The sequence below is a fragment of the Symphalangus syndactylus genome, chromosome 10 (assembly GCF_028878055.3).
Source record: "Symphalangus syndactylus isolate Jambi chromosome 10, NHGRI_mSymSyn1-v2.1_pri, whole genome shotgun sequence".
Lineage (NCBI taxonomy): Eukaryota > Metazoa > Chordata > Mammalia > Primates > Hylobatidae > Symphalangus > Symphalangus syndactylus.
The window spans coordinates 89,817,248-89,839,735 of NC_072432.2; the positions used below are offsets into that span (position 1 = coordinate 89,817,248).

Below are 22,488 nucleotides of genomic sequence, written 5' to 3' on the forward strand. Positions count from 1 at the left end.
CCACTGCACTCCAACCTAGGCGAAAGAACGAGACTCCACCTAAACAAACAAAAACAACAACAACAACAAAAAACCTTGAATAGCTGTTTTGGTATGGGGCAGAGGACCTTAAGCAAGTTTATACACTCAAAAGAAGAGGGTGAGTTAGAAAACATAATTAAAGGCCGGGCGCGGTGGCTCATGCTTGTAATCCCAGCACTTTGGGAGGCCAAGGCGGGCGGATCACAAGGTCAGGAGATCGAGACCACGGTGAAACCCCGACTCTACTAAAAATACAAAAAAAAATAAAAAATTAGCTGGGCGTGGTGGCGGGCACCTGTAGTCCCAGCTACTCGGAGAGGCTGAGGCAGGAGAATGGCGTGAACCCGGGAGGCGGAGCTTGCAGTGAGCCGAGATTGCGCCACTGCACTCCAGCCCGGGCGACAGAGCGAGACTCTGTCTCAAAAAAAAAAAAAAAAGAAAAGGTAGTTAAAGGAGCAAGGTCCAGGCTTGGTAACAAGACAGATGAAGGCAGAGACTGCAGGTGCTGGTGAGTTGTTCAGGGGATCATCTATGGGCATATGCTGGACAAGGAAGCAGTGCAGGCAAAGGGGGCTGACAGATTGGGGAAAAATGGAATCAAGAGACCTGAAGTCTCCAAGGTCTAGAAGGGTAGAAATGAGAATATAAGAAAGTTCGTCAAAAAGGACTAATTTGATGCTTGGGTAGGGAAAGTAATACTTGAAAGTGACACTGAGGATCTGGGAGAATTATGACCCTACTGTGGGAAAGCAGAGCAGGCAGGAGAGCCCTCGGTGACACAGAGAAGATGGGAGTAGAGGGGTTGAGGATATAGGAAAGTTGGTTATGTATATATGGATGGATGGATTTTGGTTGGCAGGGTCTCTGTCACCCAGGCTAGACTGCAGTGGCACAATCAGAGCTCACTGCAGCCTCAGCCTCCTGGGCTCAAGCGATCCTCCAGCCGGACTACAGGTATGCACCACCATGCCTGGCTAATTTTTCAAATTTTTTTATAGAGACAGGGTTTCAACCATGTTGCCCAAGCTGGTCTCAAACTCCTGGGCTCAAGGGATCCTCCTGCTTGAGCCTCCCAAAGTGCTGGGATTATAGGTGTGAGCCACCATGCCCAGCCGAAAGTTGGTGTTTTAAAATCATGGAAGAGGTTTATGAGCAGGGGCAAAGGTCTGCGCAGTCTGCACATGAGTATATGGGAGAGGCCAGGTGTCCAGAGGGGCTGATATTCTGGGCAATCACCAAGAATGAAGTGAACCAGCTGAGCCTCAAAGCTCAAAACGGAATGGTGGCATGGATCTCTCACTTCCTAATGAGGTCTGGAAAGCACTTTTTCTTTCAAATCCTCTTCACATCTCTGCAATAAAACCTCCAGGTAGGTTTCCTGTGCTACTGCACAGTGAATCTATCCTTATGCTCTACTACACCCACCGAGCTTAAGGAGCTGAACTGCTTTAACACACGCTGCCCAACAGCCCTTCCTCTTGGGAACTATCCTCCTCTGCTGCGTGCAGTTTGATTACGGCTGTCAAACAAGGGCCTCTACCCTCCTCGATGCAGAGGTGCACATGTGGCCATACTGGCCAGAGTAACCAGATACCTAGATCCAGTAATCAGCCCAGGAACAGGCACTACCCAGAGAAAAGCTCCTTACAGAATTCTTTCAGGTGATTTATATAAATCCTGGGACAATCTTTCCTCTGAGGTCATGAGGGCAGATACCACTCCTGGAGCTGTGTATCACCCCCTTCATGGGTGCTAAGAGCTCAAGATACGGCAATCCAGTCTATACCCAGGAAACTGGTAGTCAAGGCTCCCCTTTTGTGGTCCATATGCTATTTGGGTAAACAAAAAACACCAAGACACAGACACGGCAAATTATTTAATGTCTGTAGGTGTATCTCACCCTCACATTGCTATTATGATTCAACAGCCTCCATAAACTGTCAAACTGGCACAGACTGGCAGAACCAGAGAAACCATGGGCACTTTCTTCCAACAGGGTTTGAAAATCATCAACGCTCTAGTCCTGTTGACCTGGAAATGGTGGCAGGTGAAGTCTCTCCATAGCATGCCTTGGGCCTCTCTGCCCAGGCGAAAAAGCCCCCCAGTTCTACATGACTCCTGAGGTCTTCTGTTCTTCTGCGGCCTGGCGCTGGGCCCTGCGCCACTGGAAATAGTGGTAGACTCGGACACTGCAGAGGTACCCCCCGTACACAGTGAGGAGCATCATGGAGGCAGAGAAGGTCTTATAGCCAATGTCAGCTAGCTGCTTGCCAGTTGGCATCTTGTCCCCTACAAAGACAGACTGAATTTAGACCTGAGGATAAGACCTCATCTGCCCGGCCCATCTCCCTGTTTAAGGCCATTCCATAACTTCTGCATCCTGCTTGGTCTGTCTGCACTCTATACTGAATGGCCCCTATATCTAGGTAAAGTCTCATAAGGATACTGGAAGATATCATTTAGGAACTCTATGATTCAAAAGGGCAAATAAAATCTGCATACAAGATACAGAAACAAGCCTGGAACCAGGTGCCTCTGAATGTCATCAAAGCCAACACTTGGCCTTCCATGCCTGTGGACAGAAGTGACTGGCATGGACCGGCCTGGACTGCTGGGGGTTGTTTTGTTTTGGGACAGGTTCTCACTCTGTGGCCCAGGCTGGAGTGCAGTGGTGTGAGTATGACTCATTGCAGCTTCGACCTCCTGGGCTGAAGACCACCCTCCCACCTCAGCCTCCCAAGTAGGTGAAGCTACAGGTGTGTACCACCACGCCGCCCAGTTTCTCTATTTTTGTAGAGACAGGGTCTTGCTATGTATGTTGCCAGGGCTGGTCTTGAACTCCTGGGCTCAACTGATCCTCCCACCTTGGCCTCCCAAAGTGCTGGGATTGTGTACAGGCATGAGCCACTGCACCAGCCAGGGCTGCTCTAACTGGTAATATTAAGCAAGCATCAGTTTTTCTAGCTAGGTGGGAACTAACGGAGGCAGCAGAAATGAAACATTTGCAGTGAATTATTCTCTCTAGGAAGAGCAAATGGGAACCTTTCAGGCAATATCCAATTTGTTTCCCCATAAAAACGATCTTATTCGTGGTGGTTAGGTTTCCAAGTCAACACTAAAGCTTGTTTAAGCCATTATATAACTGAAATAGTGTCAAAAGTACTTTTATATTATTTCAACTATACTTAACCTTCTACAGTATTAATTCTACGTTCTAAACCCAACACTAAGAACCTATCCCACAAGCTAAAAAGAAACTTACTGGGTCCCCAGCAAATTGTTAACTCACATTTGCATAGATAAATTACTTCTTTTTTTTTTTTTTTTGAGACGGAGTCTCGCTCTGTCGCCCAGGCTGGAGTGCAGTGGCGCAATCTCGGCTCACTGCAAGCTCCGCCTCCCGGGTTCACACCATTCTCCTGCCTCAGCCTCTCCGAGCAGCTGGGACTACAGGCGCCCGCCACCACGCCCGGCTAATTTTTTGTATTTTTAGTAGAGACGGGGTTTCACCGTGGTCTCGATCTCCTGACCTCGTGATCCGCCCGCCTCGGCCTCCCAAAGTGCTGGGATTACAAGCGTGAGCCACCGCGCCCGGCCCGAGATAAATTACTTCTAATTTAACTGTTCCCTGGATATTCCAAGTTAGGAAACGAGAAAGTTTAGTAGAGAATCCCTCAACTGGAACAAAATGTCCCTCAATTTGGGACTATGAATGTGTTCCTAGGTGCTACTCTGTTGAGGGAATTGAAATTAACAGACCGACTGAAATTAATAAGATAGGTTTCTTAAAAGTAAAGAAGACTACTTCAATAAAATAAAAAATAAAAATACATATATAGATATATAGATATTTTTTGAGACAGAGTCTCACTCTGTCCCCCAGGCTGGAGTGCAGTGGCGCGATCTCGGCTCACTGCAACCTCCACCTCCCAGGTTCATGCCATTCTCTTGCCTCAGCCTCCCGAGTAGCTGGGACTACAGGCACCCACCACCACACCCAGCTAATTTTTTGTATTTTTAGTAGAGATGGGGTTTCACCATGTTAGCCAGGATGGTTTTGATCTCCTCACCTTGTGATCCACCCGCCTCGGCCTCCCAAAGTGCTGGGATTACGACATGAGCCACCGCGCCTGGCCAAAAATACATATATATTTGTAAAGAAACAACAACCAGAGCATGATGTCCATCAAGGACGGGGTAGGGGTATGCGCAAGCTGCACGAAGACTGACAGAAATTACAGTGAAAAGCAAGACTGTGTTCAGAATGCCAAGGTGGGACCGGGCACGGTGGCTCACGCCTGTAATCTCAGCACTTTGGAAGGCCAAGGAGGGTGGATCACCTGAGGTCAGGAGTTTGAGACCAGCCTGGCAAACATGGTGAAACCCTGTCTCTACTAAAAATACAAAAAGTAGCTGGGCATGGTGGCGCATGCCTGTAATCCCAGCTACTCAGGAGGCTAAAGCAGAACTGCTTGAACCTGGGAGGCAGATGTTGCAGCGAGGTGAGATTGAGCCAGTGCATTCCAGCCTGGATGACGGGGTGAGACTCCATCTCAAAAAAAAAAAAAAGAGGGGGGGGAGGGGGGTGCGGCCAGGTATGGTGGCTCACGCCTGTAATCCCAGCACTCTGGGAGGCTGAGGTGAGTGGATCACAAGGTCAAGAGATCGAGACCATCTTGGCCAACATGGTGAAACCCTGTCTCTATTAAAAATACAAAAAATTAGCTGGGCGTGGCAGCGCGTGCCTGTAGTCCCAGCTACTCGGGAGGCTGAGGCAGGAGAATCACTTGAACTCGGGAGGTGGAGGTTGCAGTGAGCTGAGATCGTGCCACTGCACTCCAGCCTGGTGACAGAGCAAGACTCCATCTCAAAAAAAAAAAAAAAATTAGCCCAGCGTGGTGATGCATGCCTGCGTCCCTGCTACTCAGAGGCTGAGACAGGAGAATCGCTTGAATCCGGAGGTGGAGGTTGCAGTTGAGCCAAGATCGCATCATTGCACTCCAGCCTGGGCAACAGAGTGAGACACCGTCTCAAAAAAAAAAGAGAGACAGAAAAAGAGTGCCAGGGTGGACGCCAAGAGGGGAATGTCTCAAGGACCTTTGGACCCAGTCCTGAGGAGCCTCGAGAGAACTGGGCCCAATAAGCCAGTGAGGCCTAAGAGGGCCCTGTTTTCAGTTTTGGCAGCTTGCTCTCCACTTAAAGGCTGTAGGCAGAGACACTTAAAATCCCACCCCTTACCACGGCCACACGCGCACACACACGCCAAAGCATACGCACAAACAACAAAGCCAAGAACCTCGGCAGGGCGTGGTGGCCCACGCTTGTAATCCCATGCTTTGGGAGGCTGAGTCAGGAGAATCACTTGAGGCCAGGAGTTTGAGACCAGCCTGGGCAACATAGTGAGACCCCGTCCCCACAAAAAATTTTTTAAAAAAATGAGCCACGCATGGTGGCATGTGGCTGTAGTCCCAGCTACTCAGGAAGCTGAGGTGGGAGGATTGCTTGAGCCCATGAGGTCGAGGCTGCAGTGAGCTGAGATCGTACCACTGCACTCCAGCCTGGGTGACAGAGTGAGACCCTGTCTCAAAAAACAAAAAAAAATTGAAAGGAAAGCTCAGGATTCGCTGGTTTAGAGGGGTCAGACACGGGTACAGACGTGTAAATAAATCCTTCTCAGAGTAAACCCTAAGGGCTGAACACTGCCTTTGAGGCAGGTCTTGAGTGCGGACCCCAAGCTGAGCTGAGGCACAGCTTCTTTGAAATATAATCCCACTATGGAAAGTGATATTAAGTAAGGTCAGAGGAAGAATACTAAGTGACACAAGTTCAAGATGAGAAAGGATTGTGTTCAGGTTTGAAATCTGAGGTTTGAAATGGCCCCAAGCTGTGCATATGACAGTGAACAAACACACACCCACGGAGCTGGACACTAAGGTAGAACACACACATACCGTGGAGCTGAAGGCTAAGCCCCCTGCCAAGAGCCCTGCAGCCTTCAATTTCCCTGTCACTTATTATTCCTATTCCTACTCATCACCCTAGCTAGATGCTTCACAATTATAAGACCACCTCTTCCAAGGGCTGGAGGAAAAGAGCTGGAAGCATTCACCAACCAACAAAAACAGGATGGTACAGCTTGGCTAGAAAAGTGACATAAAACCAACTAACAGACATAATCCTGCTGTCTAGAACCCTACCTTCCCTCTCTCGTCTTAATCCATCCTGTGGTTTTCCCTAATAGCCAATTAGCAAAAACTCTTCAGGCCAGGCGCAGTGGCTCACGCCTATAATCCCAACAGTTTGGAAGGCTGAGGTGGGCAGATCACCTGAGGTCAGGAGTTCGAGACCAGCCTGGCCGACATGGCAAAACCCTGTCTCTACTAAAAACACAAAAATTAGCTGGGCGTGGTGGCGGATGCCTGTAGCCCCAGCTACTCAGGAGGCTGAGGCAAAAGAATCACTTGAACCTGGGAGGCAGAGGTTGCAGTGAGCCGAGAGAGCGCCACGGCACTCCAGCATAGGGGACAGAACAAGACTGTCTCAAAAAAACAAACAAACAAACAAAAAAAAAACTTCAGATTCTGAGCTAAAGCAGTGGTAGCAGTAGAAACGGAAAGAACAGATGCAGAAGATACTTCGGAAGTAGAAAAGGATTTATCAATGGAACGAATTAGGGCAAAGCTGAAAATATTAATACCTCCAAGTTAGGAAACTTTGTAGACTAGGAGACTGTTAACAGAAATAAGAAACAAGAGGAGGTATGTATCACTGTATATACAGGGTGGTGACCGTGTCCATCAAGAAGATCATGTGGCCAGTGCAGTGGCTCACACCTGTAATACCAGCACTTTGGGAGGCAAAAGCAGATGGATTGTTGAGCCCACGGGTTTGAGACCAGCCTGGGCAACATGGTGAAACCCTGTCTCTACAAAAAACACAAAAATTAGTGGGGCATAGTGGCATGCACCTGTAGTCCCAGCTACTCAGGAGGCTGAGGTGGGAGGATTGCTTCAGCCCAGGAGGTAGAGGTGCAGTGGGCCAAGATCATGCCATTACACTCCAGCCTGGGTGACAGGGAGACCCTGTCTCAAAAAAAAAAAAAAAAAAAAAAAGAGGATCATGAGCTGGGTTTGAACATGTTAAAATTAAGATGCTCAGCCAGGCATGGTGGCTCACACTGGTAATCCCAACACTTTGGGAGGCTGAGGCAGGAGAATCGCTTGAGCCCAGGAGTTCAAGACTAAGCCTAGACAACACAGCGAGACCCCATCTCTATTTAAAAACAAAAAACAAAAAAAAAAAACAGCCAGGCACGGTGGCTCATGCCTGTAATCCCAGCACTTTGGGAGGTCAAGGTGGGCAGATCACGAGGTCAAGAGATTGAGACCATCCTGGCCAACATGGTGAAACCCCATCTCTACTAAAACTACAAAAATTAGCTGGGCATGGTGGCGCGCACCTGTAGTCCTAGCTACTTGGGAGGCTGAGGCAGGAGAATTGCTTGAACCCAGGAGGCGGAAGTTGCAGCCACTGTACTCCAGCCTGGCGACAGAGCGAGACTCCATCTCAAAAAAAAAAAAAAAAAAATTAAGATGCTCAACACAACACTCATGGGATGATGTCTATCAGGCAGATGGAAATACAAGTTTAGACAGACACAGCTTAGAAGGGAAGCTATGTTTCAGATACATATGGAGGTAATAAGCAAAACCAAAGGAGAGGATAAGACCAGAAAGACAGAGGCCAGGGGAGCAACAGTTCAAAGAAGGCAACAATTAAGGAGAAAAGGCAGGTAGGAAATTCCAAGGCCGGGCGCAGTGGCTCACTCTTGTAGTCCCAGCACTTTGGGAGGCCGGGGCGGGAGGATCACCTGAGGTCGGGAGTTCGAGACCAGCCTGACCAATATGGAAAAACCCCAGCTCTACTAAAAATACAAAAATTAGCCAGGCGTGGGGTGGCACATGCATGTAATCCCAGCTACTCAGGAGGCTGAGGCAGGATAATCGCTCGAACCCAGGAGGCAGAGGTTGTGGTGAGCCGAGATCGCGCCACTGCACTCCAGCCTGGGCAACAAGTGAAACTCCACCCCTCAAAAAAAAAAAAAAAATTCCAGAAACACCTTTTTTTTTTTTTTTTTTTTTCATTTAACTACATCCCCCTTCCTGGTTGAAAATCACTGCTGTGTCACTGCCACTGATGGAGGTGTACTGTATCTTTCCAGTGTGTTAGGCTAGAATAAAAATTGAGAACCATAGCTGGGTGTGGTGACATGCACCTGCAGTCCCAGCTACTAGAGAGGTTTGGGTGGGAGGCTTGCCTGAGCCGACGAGTTTGGGGCTGCAGTGAGCTGTGATCACGGCCCTGCACTTGCAGAGCAAGACTGTGTCTCTAAAAATAATAATGATAATGATAATAAAGAAAAAAAAGGCTGGGCGTGAGCCACCTGTAATCTCAGTACTTTGGGAGGCAGAAGTGGGCAGATAACCTGAGGTCAGGAGTTCGAGACCAGCCTGACCAATATGATAAAACCCCGTTTTGACTAAAAATACAAAAATTAGCCAGGCATGGTGGCACATGCCTGTAATCCCAGCTACTCAGGAGGCTGAGACAGGAGAATCATTTGAACCTGGGAGGCGGAGGTTGCAGTGAGCCAAGATCGCGCCACTGCACTCCAGCCTGGGCGACAGGGCGAGACTCCGTCTCAAAAAAATAAGTAAGATAAATAAATAAATAAAATAGGCCGGGCGCGGTGGCTCACGCTTGTAATCCCAGCACTTTGGGAGGCCGAGGCGGGCGGATCACGAGGTCAGGAGATCGAGACCACGATGAAACCCCGTCTCTACTAAAAATACAAAAAAAAAAAAAAAATAGCCAGGCGTGGTGGTGGGCGCCTGTAGTCCCAGCTACTCGGAGAGGCTGAGGCAGGAGAATGGCGTGAACCCGGGAGGCGGAGCTTGCAGTGAGCCGAGATTGAGCCACTGCACTCCAGCCTGGGCGACAGAGCGAGACTCCGTCTCAAAAAAATAAAAAAATAAATAAATAAAATAAAGGCCGGGCACAGTGGCTCACACCTGTAATCCCAGCACTTCAGGAGGCCGAGGCAGGCGGATCACAAGGTCAGAAGATCGAGACCATCCTGGCTAACACAGTGAAACCCCATCTTTACTAAAAATACAAAAAATTACCCGGGCGTGGTGGTGGGCACCTGTAGTCCCAGCTACTCGGGAGGCTGAGGCAGGAGAATGGCGTGAACCCGGGAGGCGGAGCTTGCAGTGAGCCGAGATCGCGCCACTGGACTCCAGCCTGGGCGACAGAGCAAGACTCCGTCTCAAAAAAAAAAAAAAAAAAAAACCTGCGGCTGGGCGCGGTGGCTCATGCTTGTAATCCCAGCACTTTGGGAGGCCGAGGCGGGTGGATCACGAGGTCAGGAGATCGAGACCATGGTGAAACCCCGTCTCTACTAAAAATACAAAAAATTAGCCGGGCGTGGTGGCAGGCGCCTGTAGTCCCAGCTACTCGGAGAGGCTGAGGCAGGAGAATGGTGTGAACCCGGGAGGCGGAGCTTGCAGTGAGCCGAGATTGGGCCACTGCACTCCAGCCTGGGCGACAGAGCGAGACTCCGCCTCCAAAAAAAAAAAAAAAAAAAAACCTGCATAAACATATGGGTAGAAGTGCGATTTTGTTACATGCATACATTGCATAGTGGTCAACTCAGGGCTTTTAGGGTATCCATCATCATTTATCTACTTTTTATTCGGCACTTAGATAGTAGTACATCAGCTGGGAGCGGCGGCTCACGCCGGTAATCCCAACACTTTGGGAGGCCGAGGCGGAAGGACGGCTTGAGCTCAGGAGTTGGAGACCGGGTTGGGCAACATAGCGTGACCTTTTCTCTATTAAAAAAACAAACAAACAAACAAACAAAACCAACCTTTTTTTTTTTTAATTACCCGGGCGTGGTGGCGCACACCTGCAGCCTGAGCGACAAAGCAAGACCCTGTCTCAAACTACTAAACTAAACTAAACTAAACTAAAGTACACCATGCTATGGAGACCGCTAAAAAGAACATGCCTTCTGTCATACAGGAGCTTATGGTCTCATGGAGAGGCACTGTGAGAGGTCAGAGACAAGAGCTCAAAGACAGGGTGGGGGCTGGAGAAAACTTAGCAGAAAGGTGTAGGGGTGGGAATCGGGGTAGGAGTGGAACTGTCTTTTTAGAAGGGTGGGCTGGAGAAGGGGAGCCGTGAGAGCATTCCAGGAAGTGAAAGCGGTCAAGAGGTGGAGCTGGATAGCCGACATGCACGAAGAGTGCCCCGGAGAGCCACTTATCAGGACGCAGAGGTCTATAAAGCAAGGAGGAGGCATTTAGAGTCGGAGCGTGGAGGGTCGAGTCGGCAGGCAGGAGTCGAGGTTTGACAGGATTAGCGCTGAGCGCTAGCAAGGCGGACCTACTGCTGCGAGGAGCTTGGGCTTGGGCAGGAAGCAGTGCGGCTCGCGGTCCGCAACGCAACAGACGCGGGTGAATTCAAGGGCACCAGGCCTGCAGACTGGGGGATGGGAGGACGCGGCAAGCGGAAGCTGACCCAGGTGGGCGCGCAGGCAGCGGGACTGGCAGCCCCTGCTCGGCCCTAGCCGGCAGCGTACCTGGATGCTGCAGCTCCTTCGCGTCCAACCGAGGCCTCCTCAGGCAGGTAGGGTCTCCAGGCCACTGTCTACGCAACTTCCCAGCACAGCCGAACGCAGCACTCGGAACCAGACACGTGAGGGTAGCGTCCCTGGACAACCCTGAACGCCTCAGCTATTGGTGCAGAAAGCGACTTTCTCCCTCCCACCTGCCGGGTTTAGCCTCTAGGATTCGGCTTGCCACGCTAGAAGGGGAACTGCGCATCAGACGCGGCACAACTCCGCCCGCTAAGGCGGGAGTCCGCGCAGGCCGTCACTCTGGCTGGAGGCCGGCTTTGAACTTCCGGCTTCCGGGCCCGCCATCCTTACTACGCATCCTCAGACGCGCCGTGCTCTCGGAGAGGCCCGCTCAATTCTGGGGGCTGTGGTTTCGCTCCCTCGAGGGAGGGTCTTTGGCGCGCCAAGCTCTGGAACCGGAAGTTTTAGGATGCTAAATCAGAGTCAGCCTACGGCGCGGTGACGTCTCCAGTAGCTGGGTAGATTTTCGGAGCCGGCCTTCTGGAGGTGGACCGCGCGCCCCCTAGAGCCAGGCTGTGCGCCTAGTCCAGGTAGGGACCCGAGGGGCACAGCGAGGCCTGGACCGCCAAGGATGTGGCGGCTTGGGCCGTGACCAAGGAATGGGCACAAGGGATGAGTGTCTAACGTTTCTGTCCCGTGTGTGACCTCTATTCTTGCAGGAGGCATGATAAAGCCCCTAAGAAGGGCCGGCAAGGCCGGGGCCAGCTTGCGGCGAGGGCGGGAGGGGGCGCTGGCGGGAGAGGGGAGAGAGAGGGATGGGGACTGAGTGGGCACCGCCGCTGACCCCTGGAGTAGCTGCGATTATGGAGGAGGAATTTCTTTTTTCATTTTTCCTACGGTAAGAGGGAAAACATCCGTGCAGTGATACACACCAGCACACGCACTGCCACATGCCCTGAAGCTCCCTTTCCCAACTCTTCCTGTTTCTGGAAAAAACACACTTTATTGGGTAGACAAATAGGCCTGATGGGAAGGCCTGAGTCACAGTGGACTGGGGAGTGAACAAAAGTAGGCAAAGTGCTCGAAGCTTGCCCTTTGCCCCCACCTTAACCTCCTGGGGAGGCAGCTCTGGACACTCAGTGCCCAGATCTGGGCTCAGCGAGGCCTGGGGTGACTGTGCCCCTCACTCCTGCTGCCTGATCTGGGCAGCTCCACCCTTCACTGGTAAGACAGAATTATCAAGGGCTAGGCGCAGAGAGGAGCCCTCTCTGTTAGGCGCGGAGAGTAACAGGGTTTTAGCATAATGCTGGCCAGAGCCAGTGTGCCAGGTGGTGCCACACAGGAAGCTGAGAGCCCTGCTGGACGGGCGGGAGCCTCTCGGGCCCTCCGGACTATTTATAGCTGGAGGTCTAGGCTGCTGACCTGTGACATTCCCCTGCTGCCACCCCATCCTGGAGCAAGGCCAGTGCAGAGCACACTCCTCCTCCTCCCCTCCTGTTCTTTCCTCACCCCAGGGAGTAGGGCGGTTTTGATTTTCTTCCTCCTCCTTGAGTTTCCCAGCTCCCGAGTTGCTGGTGTGGTCAGTACCTCACGAGAAGGCCCTCATTCAGCAAACAGAGCTGCCCTTGGAATATTGGTGCCCACCAACATAGGAATCTGCTCACCCTTCCCTACCGTTCATCAGCCTTTGGGCCACCCTCTGGCCTGCTGGCTTCCAGATGCCAGGCATGGTTAGCTGGTTACCCTGGCCGGTCTGGAGCAGCTGAGGAAGAGGTGCAGAGTTTGGGAGGAAGAAAGGGGTGGGGTCAGGGATGTCCTCTGGGGAGATAGCACAGGAGGGGCCCAGCTGACACCTCCCCCAGCTAGAGCTACTGAGAAGGAAGTCTGGGTGAATACAAAGGTCACAGGGAGCTGAGTGATCTGAGCCTGCTGTGAAAGGTGTAGCTCTGTCAGCGGATTAAGTTCCTGCTCCCCAAAGAGGGTGCTGGCGGGGAGGGTGAGGGAAGGCTTGGAAAGGTCACACAGAGTGGGGAGGAGCTGGCAAAGAACTAGGAACTGGGAAGTCCCTGGGGAAAGGAAGTCCCTGGGGAAAATGTCGAGCCACTGAGCTACAGATGCCAGCATGGCAGCAATTCGGGTGCCAGGGCAGCCTGGCGGAGGGGGAAGGGGGAGAACCAGAGGTTTCTGAGGGCACAGATTTGCTAGGAGAAGCTAAAAGGGGTTTGTCTGAGACCTTTGTATTTTGTTAACAAACACTGAGATCCATCGAAGCTGTGTGGGTCCTGGCAGAGGTCAGCAAAGGGGTCCTTGGGGCCTGCATCAGCTCAGAAGCCCAAACCCCTCCCTGACAATCCTTGCCTCATCCCTCCTGTGGCTAAGATACTTCTTCAGCCCTTTAACAGGATTCCTGGTGTATGTGAGACAGCCACTGGCAGCCCCTGCCCTGCTGGCCTCTCCCCCAACCCTTCCCCACATACATCACCCCCGCCACCAAGCCGGCAGCACTGGGGCTTGATTCCACCCCTCCCAGAGGACACGGAGAAAGCCCCACATCTGGAGAGGGACAGGGCAACTGCATTTCTGGCAAATGTGGTGGCAAGAGGCTGCCAGTGGCTTGACAGTTCAGGATCTCCAGGTGCTTAGCTGGGCCCCATAGCCTCCTGTCCTCCAGTGAAAAGATGAGAAGACTCTGCTCCCTGGGAGTCCTGGAGATCCTGGTGACTAGGTACCCCAGGCTTCTGCTGGTCTCCACTGGGGTAAAGAAGCGGCCTGGCCTGGGCCCTGGCCCCACTCACATATGTTCTGGATGATTCTGCAGGCAGCGGATGAATTCACCCACTGGCTGGCCCTCGTAGCACACCTTGTACACAGCCATGAACAAGGGAAACCTAGATTGGAGAGGGAAAGGCTCAGCTTAGCCTCCCACTCCTGGTCCACTCTACCCCCACCCCCACTCACTGCCTAACCCTCCTGTCCCCTGCCCTCCCACCTTGGAGCTCAGGAAGGATGGCTGTGAATTTCTACCTGCTGAGAATGTGAACTCCCTAGCCCTGGGTTTAAGGTCAGATTGCTAATTGCCCTCCTCCCTACCATGTTGAACTGGCACCTGCATGATTCTCTGGCTTAGATTTTTTGTGCCAACTGGGCAACCCACTTTTTTTTTTTTTTTTTTTGAGACAGAGTCTCGCTCTGTCACCCAGGCTGGAGTGCAGTGGTGCAATCTCGGCTCACTGCAAACTCCGCCTCCCAGGTTCAAGCGATTCTCCTGCCTCAGCCTCCTGAGTAGCTGGGACTACAGGCATGCACCACCATGCCTGACTAATTTTTGTATTTTTAGTAGAGATGGGGTTTCACCATGTTGGTCAGGCTGAGCTCGAACTGTTGACCTCGTGATCCACCCGCCTTGGCCTCCCAAAGTGCTGGGATTACAGGCGTGAGACACCACGCCCGGCCTTGAGCAACCCACTTAACCTCTCTGAGCCTCAGTGTCACCAACTGTAAAATGGGGCCAATATAACAAAGGAGTGAAGATATGATTGTGTATGTGAAGATGTAATTAGGTATGATGTGAAAGTGCTTAATAAATACTCATTTCCTTCTTCCTGTCCTTTTGCCCAGCTGCTCCCTTTTCCAGGCTTTACCCTGACCAATCATGAGTGGATCTTCTGAACCTGTTTCATACTGTCTTCTTCTAGGAGTCTTTCTCAGACCAGCACAGCTCTGCTCTGATCAGCCCAATCACCCCCCGCTGTCTTTCTGAAAAGGAGCACCTTGAAGCAGAGCCCATCCTTCTCCTTACACCTCAGCACCCAGAACAGGATTCAGGGATCAGATGGGTTGGCCTTGGAGGAGAGACTCAAACTAGGGGTGATGGACAGAAGTGGGATGAGCTTATTCCTGCTGCCCCAGAGCTCCAACCCCAGAGCAGAGGACAAGGAAGGAGGGGCACAAAGGGATCCAGGTAATGTAGTGTGAAGAGCACTAGACTGGAAGGAGTTCAAAGACCGTGAACTAGCCGGGGGACAATGGGCGTGCCAGACTCTGCAAGCTCTGGACTCTGTCTGAAACGTAAGGTAATACTCCCCTTTCTGTCCACTTCACAGATTTGTGGCAGGTTTAGGAAGATGATGAACAGGGCGAGCACTTCTGGCCGTGGCTCCCTTAATCAGTGGGGCTGTGGCCAATACTTACTTGTCCACCAGGCCTTTGTGCTGGAGGATGCTGTGTAGCTCCCGGGCTGTCTCGGGCCCCTGCAGTTTCTGCCCATTCAGCATCTCTTTCTCCAGCTGCTCAATGGACTGTGCAGAAAACAGGACGAGTGGATGGAAATGGGAGAGAAGGGTTGTCAGTAGGGGGTGGAGAGACTGGAGCTCAGATGGGAGTGGGGTCTTGGGAGGAAAAGAGGGATGGGGATGTGCACAACAGTCTTAATGTTTGTGCTCCAGAGATGCCTCCCGCCAAGCACCTCTACCTGGATGCCTACAGAGCCCCACCTCCGTTCTCCCTTCTCCCAGGGCCCACCTTTCCTGTACGCGCAAAGGCCTCAGCCACTTTCCGGTTCCGCCCTCCATAGCAGGTAGTGATCAGGTCAGCAACGCCACAGCTCTCCAAGAAGGTGGCAGAGGACACAGGGCCACTGCAGAAGAGCTTGGCGAAGGCTATCATCTCCATGAGTCCCAGCCGGATCACTGCCGCCTTGGTGTTGTCGCCAAAGCCCAGGCCATCACAGAAGCCAGCCCCCACGGCCACTACATTCTTGAAGGAGTGGAGGTCATAGGTGAGAAAAGACCCCCTCTTGTGGACCCCATGTGGAGCCCCCTCATACTCCTTTCATCAGCCATGACACCCACTGCAGAAGAGAGGTATAGTGTGTGGGCTTTTAGAAGCCTACTTCCACCTCTTGGTTTCCCCCCTTGCTGCACCCGCCTTTCTTAAGCCCTGCCCCATACTCCCTCCTCGAGGACATTTTCTGAAAACCACTCTTCTCTCTAGCTGACCTTCCCATCTATGACCATTCCATTGTATAGCCCTCAAGTCAACAGCTGTCCAGGATCCATAGTTCTGGCCATTAGTCTGTCTGGGTGTCGTGGATGTCTTGTCTCCCATTAGCCTGGGCATCTCCTTGTGCCCCTAGACCACCTCCTGGAGCCAGAGGGTAGGGAGTCCCACAAGGGGCTAAAGTGGGAAAGGAGCAAGGGTGTCCATGGTCTGATGATGAATAATCAGCCGGCCTGAATGGCCCTGGCCTCACTTCTGCAGCTCCTCCTATATGCATGGGACATGGTAGGAAAGGGGAACCACTGCTTAATAGTGAGAGCCTGGAGTACCTGCAGCCTTGCAGAGCTCAGCCAGACCTCCTTTGGGGTCTTCTCCTCACCCCATAGCTGCCTCTGTGCCCCTCTCACCTTTAAGGCTCCACAGATCTCTACTGTGTCCACCTCTTGCACCACTGTGATACGGAAGTTGGGTGTCTGCATCAGCTCTTTCAGAAGTTGTCCCTGGGCCGGGTCCTTGCAGCCTAAAGTGAGGAGGGGGCAAGGCTTTGAGGGAAGGACTCTTTTTAAAAAATATTTATTTTATAGAGATGGGAATCTCTCTCTGTTGCCCAGGCCAGACTCAAACTCCTGGGCTTAAGCGATCCTCCCGCCTCAGCCTCTTAAGTAGCTGGGACCACAGGTGTGCCACTGCACCAACTCTGAGGGAGGGCTCATCACTGCTTCCCTAAGCAGGCCCTGCAGCCCCTTCCCTGGGGGTGTCCCAGCCTCCTTCACCTCTGATGCTTGTATTTTCCTTTCTCTGCCTTATGGGAAGGAGATGGCCAAGTGGGGTTGGGGCAGTTTGGGGAGGGGATGCAACTAGATGCACTGTGTATGCAGGTGGCAGGGGGCTCTCACCAATGGTTGTCTCACAGAACTTCTCATCAGCCACCTCGCTGGCAATGTTGGCCCCCATCAGCACACTCATGGGGATACCGAGGCACTCCCCAATCACTTCCGAGATGAGCTTCAGCCCAATGGGGCCCTTGTCTACCCCCTGAGCACAGGATGGAGCTCAGGCCAGGTGCCCTTTGTGCCCGCCTGTGGGCTTCCGCCCAGAAATTCTGTCCCTTCCAAATCCATTGCTCGTCTGTGTCCCTCCCGACAGGTCCTGCCCTGTTGCAACCCAGCTCAAGTTTGTTGTGAGGAGGCCAGACAGCATGTGACCAACTGTCCTGCCACATACCCTCAACCAGTCTACCTCTCCAAAGCAACGGGTCCCCTCCACATCCCTAGGCAACCCCGCCTGACTGCCCCAACAAACTGCCATTCAGTGACCAGTCACTGCTCCAAACCAGCTACTCTTCACACTTCTCAAACCAGCCCGCTTCTCATATCTCCCAGGCATTCCTTTACACCTCCCAAACTCCCCGAGAGGACCTCCAAACCAATCTCTTGTCTCCTCCCTTCAGCCTCCCTTCCAGTGACCCCCAGCACCTCACTGCTTTCCTAAGCCTCTCCAGAGCCAACTTCCTCTCTTTTCTCCAGCCAACTCTTGGCCTGCGTCTGCCATTTTCTGTTCTCCTTGCTTCACCCACCCTGAACCCCACAACAGTGAGCCACACCCTCCCCCATCCACATGAAGGTGTCAGTGGCACCTTAATAAGAGATATGCCAGTGGCGTTTGCCTTCAGATGGCCCTTGAGCTGGTCACAGATCTTGCCGATGAACTGATGGGGCACCACAAAGATCAGGATGTCAGCATCCGCTGCAGCCTGGACCACATCTGGGACAGCCACCTGTGGGGGTGACCAAGTGCTCACGGGCCTGGAAGACCTCCCCTAGCCCCTGTGGAACCCCATTCAGGAGATCTGGGAGCCAAAGAGTGAGGCTGGTAGGGGAGCAGGAAGGCTTGTTTGGGACTGAATCTAGAAGGACTGAACTTGGAGGAATAAAGACACTCTACTCTCTTCCCCCAGCCACCACTCTGTCTCCCTCCAGCTGTCCTGGGCTCTTGAGGACTCCTGGAAACCTCATCCCAGCACTCTCCTATCCCCTGGCTGTGGGACAGTGCGGGAGGCCCAAAGCAGCCTGGGCTTGGCAAAAGAAAGAGCTCAAATAAGATTTCATCACCCAGCTCCTCAGGGACCCCAGCTGGGAAGGGGGAGCCCCAGCCTTTCTTTCTTTTTTCTTTTTGAGATGGAATCTCGCTCTGTCGCCCAGGCTGGAGTGCAGTGGCGCAATCTCGGCTCACTGCAAGCTCCGCCTCCCGGGTTCACGCCATTCTCCTGCCTCAGCCTCTCCGAGTAGCTGGGACTACAGGTGCCCGCCACCACGCCCGGCTAATTTTTTTGTATTTTTAGTAGAGACGGGGTTTCACCGTGGTCTCGATCTCCTGACCTCGTGATCCGCCCGCCTCGGCCTCCCAAAGTGCTGGGATTACAAGCGTGAGCCACCGCGCCCGGCCCTCCCAGCCTTTCTGCTGTCTTCCCTGCCTCCCCTTTCTAGGTGGGGAGAGCCACATGGATTTGACCAAAGACCGTAAGTCCAAGGAGCAGCCTCCAAGTCGGCTAATCACTCAGTGAATGAGTAACAGGATTAGTGCCGGAGGCAGGCACTACCGGACCCCAAGTCTGGGAGCCCAGTCTTTGGCTGCCATGGAGACCAACTTGTTCTCCCATCCCTTCCGCACCCACCCGCCTGGGAGCCTGTGAGGGGAAAGCATAGCTTCTCCTGAGTCCTCAGGAAAGGGCCCAGAGCAGCCCTCCTGAGACCTTCCCAAGTCCTGCTGCACCTGAAGTGGCCCTCTCAGCAGGAGGCACCTGTTGAGTAAGGTCGGCTCCGACTCCTGGCCCTCCCCTCCTCTCCCCATTCCTTGCAGGCTGTTGGGGCTCACCACATTTGGGGGCAACTTGTGCCCTGGCAGGTATTTGACATTCTCATGCTGCGTGTTGATGATCTCCGTCAGCTTTTTGCCTCCAATGTCTTCCTCAAATACCCACATGGTCACCCGTGGGTCAAACTGTGCCAGCTGGGCTGCATTGCCACCCACAATCTTGGCGATGGCTGAGCCCCTGGTGGGAGGGGGAGCACAGCAAAGTACAGGAGGAGGGAACAGTGGCAGAAGTTGGGGCAGCACCCCACCTCAGGATCTCACAGCAGCCCCCCAGGCTGTTCACACCTACCTTCCTTATCACCTCCACTCCCATGACAAATAGTCCCCAGTGACCTGGCAGTAGAAAGGAGACTCAGTCTCCTCACCCTTTGCTACTAGAGAAGGGAGCCCCCCTTCTCATCTTCCCACCCCCAAACTCAAGCGGCTCTTCACATAGAGTGCTCTGGAGACGCCTTCCCATGGTGAACAGGTGCAGCTGCCCAGGCGGGCGGGGGCCAGGAGAGGGCCGGGCACCGTCTGTCCTGTGCTACTATGATAGAAGATAGCAGCAGGGGCTGAACAGGAACCTGAGGGCCTTTCCCACCCATTCTGCCTCCTACCCACCTCTGTCTTGGGGGGCCTACCCTTCCCCCATATCACTTGACAGAGCTGCTTACCAGTTCCCGGAGCCTACAATGCAGACTTTCTTGCTAGCCATGGTGCCGCGTCTCTGCCTGAGCCGGCTCAGTGCCACACTCCCTAGCTCCTCTGCCGGCTAGGAGCATTTAACTCCACCACACGTGGGTGCAGCCAAGCCCCGCCCTCCAGGGGTGGGTGGGGAGGCTGGTGCCCAGGGAGATAGTCTGGCAGAGCCAGGGAAAGGAGAGACAGGGGTACAGACAGGTGGGGAACAGGAACGGGGCAGAGACTAGGCCCGGCTCTTCCTCCTGGGCGCGTCGGCTGACAGTGCTGGCAAGCTTCTTCCCTTGGCCCCAGCCCAGCTTCCCACCCCCTCCCCACCATGGTTTCATTCTGAGGTCTGCCAAGAAAATAGCCCAGATAAGGAGCAGGTGACTGCTCTCCCTCGCTCGCTTCTGTCCCCCAGCATGAAATGAATTGTATTTCGCTTCAGTAGCAGCTAGGGGAATGCTCTTCAGAGGTAGGCTCCTCCATGTCCCCCTGTCCCCCACCATGCCACATACCCTCGCAGGACCCTGTTCCACAGTTCTGTCCTCTAGCAGGCCCACGCTAGCTCCACTGCAGGGCTGGGGTGGGGGATGTGGGCCCACTTCCCGCCTCTGAAGATGAGGCCACATAAGAGGTAAGGGCCTGCTTTGAGGACAGCCCAGCTCAAAAAAGGATGAGAGACCTCAGGAGCCTCAAAAGACAAGATTGTCTTGGTCACCCACAGAGGTCATCTTGGGGACTCATCCATGGGCCTCTCACCTCAGATGATCCCCACCCAGAAATGTGTTCTAGGGAAGGTGGGAAAGGTCAAAGTGAGAGGGCTCTGAGAACTGCAGTACACAATTTTGTTGTACACTCTGGGCTCAAGAGCACAGGAGAGAATAGGAGGCAGGCAGAGTGCACACTGTCCTTGAAAGGCTTTGAGCCTCCTTCAACTCCTCCTCTCAGGGATTTCCAAGGTACTGCCCCAGGGGCTTCCTCAGGTGAATGGCTAGTTTGCAGAGGCCAGAAAAGGGGAAGGGAGGCAGTACCCAGGGCAGCTGTGCCCGTGGGGCTTTGTGGTCTCAGATGCCGTGATTGGAGGTAAGTTTGGTGTATGTTTTTTGGGGAAGGGCGAAAATGGAAGGAGCACACTCAGCAGTTCAGGGCTCTGCATCGCCCACGGCCATCTGTTTGTCTAAGACGAGGGAAGCTCTGGTTTCCAGGCTGATCTGGAGAGTGAAGCAAGAGGCTCCTAACACTGTGCACCTTGGCCTAGAGGGCAGACACCACCGTGTGCTCATGTGCTGACCTCCTGGCTTGGCAGACGGCGAGGTGGGTGTTGCCATCCCCCGGGCTGTTGCTGGCCAGCAACTGGTAACAAGCACTGGGCTACAGGGGAGTCTGTGTGCAACCCGTGGGTAGGAATAAGCAGGCAGGAGGTCAAGACTGGGGAGAAATGGCTTTCTAAGTTCCAGGGACTGCCCAGGAAAAACCAACCATATTCTCCTTCCATGGCCACTGAGTTCCCATAGGGAAATGGACATGAAATCAGTAGTTGGCTGTTTTTCTTAGCACAATGTTATACCTAATACAGAAACAGCCTCCCACAGACCACTCCTTTATTGCACTGGCACTGAGATGAAGGCTCCAGTGCCAGGCTGCCAGCTGGGAGCACTGATTACGGGTGATGGAAGAGAAAGGATGCTTCTGTCCCTGGCACAAATGATGGGAGCCCCAAAGAATGGATGTTTATGCATAAAATAACCCCCTTGTTTTTGCCTAAATGCTTCCCTCTCTCATTTTGCCCCTACAATCATTTTAGGTAGTGTGGAGACTAAGAATGTGCTCATTTACATGGGAATAAAGAGGGTGCAGAGATTCAGAATTGGCTCATCACAGGAAGTTATCTGTATCACTAGAGCTCTTCTCCCAAGAGCAAACTGTAGATTATTTGCTTGAAATTAATAATGGTTCATCAGCCATTCATTACACATGTAATTAGCCTGGGTAAAAACAGATGCCATTTCAATGTCCTTGACATCAATTTTCTCTACTAGTTATCGGCCCAACCACTCCTCTCTGCTTTCCCTTCTCAAGTCCGATAAACCCCAAGTTCCGGAGTAGGAACAGTGGTTGGATTTTTTGGTGGGTTTGATTACATATGTTGAACAGGCAATACCAGAATGTTCCCATCCAAAGAGGCAAAGGATAATTTTTAAACTACAACTTTGGAAAGTGGTTGTACTCTGATCCTATATTCCAAACCCCATTCTTGCATAATGACAAAGGAAAAAAGTCATGAGCCCCCAAGTGGGAAGCAGGCAGAACTGCAGGCGAGTTTCAAGTGATTGCTAATGGGAATCCCTCCTGAGCTGTCTTCCAAACTGCCAAGGAGGGGCTAGTTGTCTACAGTATGAGGATGACAACACAGAACTTCCATGGTGCTCTTAAGAACTGAACTCTTAGCCAGGCACGGTGGCTCACGCCTGTAATCCCAGCACTTTGGGAGGCTGCGGTGGGCGGACCACCTGAGGTTGGGAGTTTTGAGACTAGCCTGATCAACGTGGAGAAACCTCGTCTCTATTAAAAATACAAAATTAGTCAGGCGTGGTGGCACATGCCTGTAATCCCAGCTACTCGGGAGGCTGAGGCAGGAGAATCACATGAACCCGGGAGGCGGAGGTTGCAGTGAGCTGAGAACGCACCATGGCACTCCAGCCTGGGCAACAAGAACACAACTCCATCTCAAAACAAGCAAACAAAAACTGAACTCTTACTTGAACCATGAAAGTGGAACCTTAAAGAGTAGCAGGCACAGGCCGGGCGCGGTGGCTCACACCTGTAATCCCAGCACTTTGGGAGACCAAGGCGGGCGGATCACGAGGTCAGGAGATCGAAACCATCCTGGCTAACACAGTGAAACCCTCTCTACTAAAAAATACAAAAAATTAGCCGGTGTGGTGGCAGGCGCCTGTAGTCCCAGCTACTCGGGAGGCTGAGGCAGGAGAATGTTGTGAACCCGGGAGGCGGAGCTTGCAGTGAGCCAAGATCACGCTACTGCACTCCAGCCTAGGCAACAGAGCAAGACTCCGTCTCAAAAAAAAAAAAAGGAGTAGCAGGCACAAAAAGCAAAAATGTCTGGTCGTCCAGATCCTGCCCACATCTAGACAGAAGCCCTGGGGAAGAAGTGGAACTCCTCCAAAGGTGACTCAGGTTCGTCAAACCTAAGGGATCACGGGCACCTACGGCTCACTCCAGCCAACAAGTGCTCTGGGGAGCTCAGATGGACAAGGGGGAAAATGACT

The 22,488-nt window shown here is 52.7% G+C and overlaps 2 protein-coding genes and 1 long non-coding RNA gene across 7 annotated transcripts; 1 reads left to right on the forward strand and 2 right to left on the reverse strand.

Moving 5' to 3' along the window:
• Positions 1 to 1,882: 1,882 nt before the first annotated feature.
• Positions 1,883 to 2,302, reverse strand: COX14 (cytochrome c oxidase assembly factor COX14). Its single transcript, XM_063610656.1, has one exon. The coding sequence runs from the start codon at positions 2,300 to 2,302 to the stop codon at positions 2,129 to 2,131; it is 174 nt and encodes a 57-aa protein (XP_063466726.1). The 3' UTR covers positions 1,883 to 2,128.
• GPD1 (glycerol-3-phosphate dehydrogenase 1) lies at positions 1,883 to 22,268 on the reverse strand. 5 transcript variants are annotated; one of them, XM_063610633.1, is made up of 12 exons: positions 19,192 to 22,268; positions 18,536 to 18,713; positions 17,298 to 17,438; positions 16,558 to 16,696; positions 16,069 to 16,181; positions 15,185 to 15,418; positions 14,855 to 14,961; positions 11,015 to 13,551; positions 10,667 to 10,890; positions 7,481 to 7,586; positions 4,092 to 4,151; positions 1,883 to 2,310 (listed from the first exon to the last, which is right to left on the reverse strand). In XM_063610633.1, the coding sequence occupies exons 1-8, from the start codon at positions 19,230 to 19,232 to the stop codon at positions 13,455 to 13,457; spliced, it is 1,050 nt and encodes a 349-aa protein (XP_063466703.1). In that variant the 5' UTR covers positions 19,233 to 22,268; the 3' UTR covers positions 1,883 to 2,310; positions 4,092 to 4,151; positions 7,481 to 7,586; positions 10,667 to 10,890; positions 11,015 to 13,454. The 5 variants fall into 5 exon arrangements, with proteins under 5 accessions (XP_063466703.1, XP_063466702.1, XP_063466701.1 ...); XM_063610632.1 differs by lacking the exons at positions 4,092 to 4,151; positions 7,481 to 7,586 and having other exon boundaries at positions 12,338 to 13,551; XM_063610631.1 differs by lacking the exons at positions 4,092 to 4,151; positions 7,481 to 7,586.
• LOC134731536 (uncharacterized) lies at positions 10,292 to 17,612 on the forward strand. Its single transcript, XR_010113887.1, has 3 exons — positions 10,292 to 11,253; positions 14,359 to 14,736; positions 15,178 to 17,612. It is a non-coding gene; the product is annotated as an uncharacterized lncRNA (long non-coding RNA).
• Positions 22,269 to 22,488: the final 220 nt, after the last annotated feature.

Bases quoted from the DNA above. Each gene is read 5' to 3' on its own strand.
- GPD1 (XM_063610632.1), bottom strand. From the start codon at position 19,232: ATGGCTAGCAAGAAAGTCTGCATTGTAGGCTCCGGGAACTG. The intron at 17,439-18,535 runs GTGAGCCCCAAC...TCACCCCCACAG, and splicing joins ACAAGTTGCCCCCAAATGTG to GTGGCTGTCCCAGATGTGGT. The intron at 15,419-16,068 runs GTGAGAGGGGCA...CACTCCTTCAAG, and splicing joins AGATCTGTGGAGCCTTAAAG to AATGTAGTGGCCGTGGGGGC.
- COX14 (XM_063610656.1), bottom strand. From the start codon at position 2,302: ATGCCAACTGGCAAGCAGCTAGCTGACATTGGCTATAAGACCTTCTCT.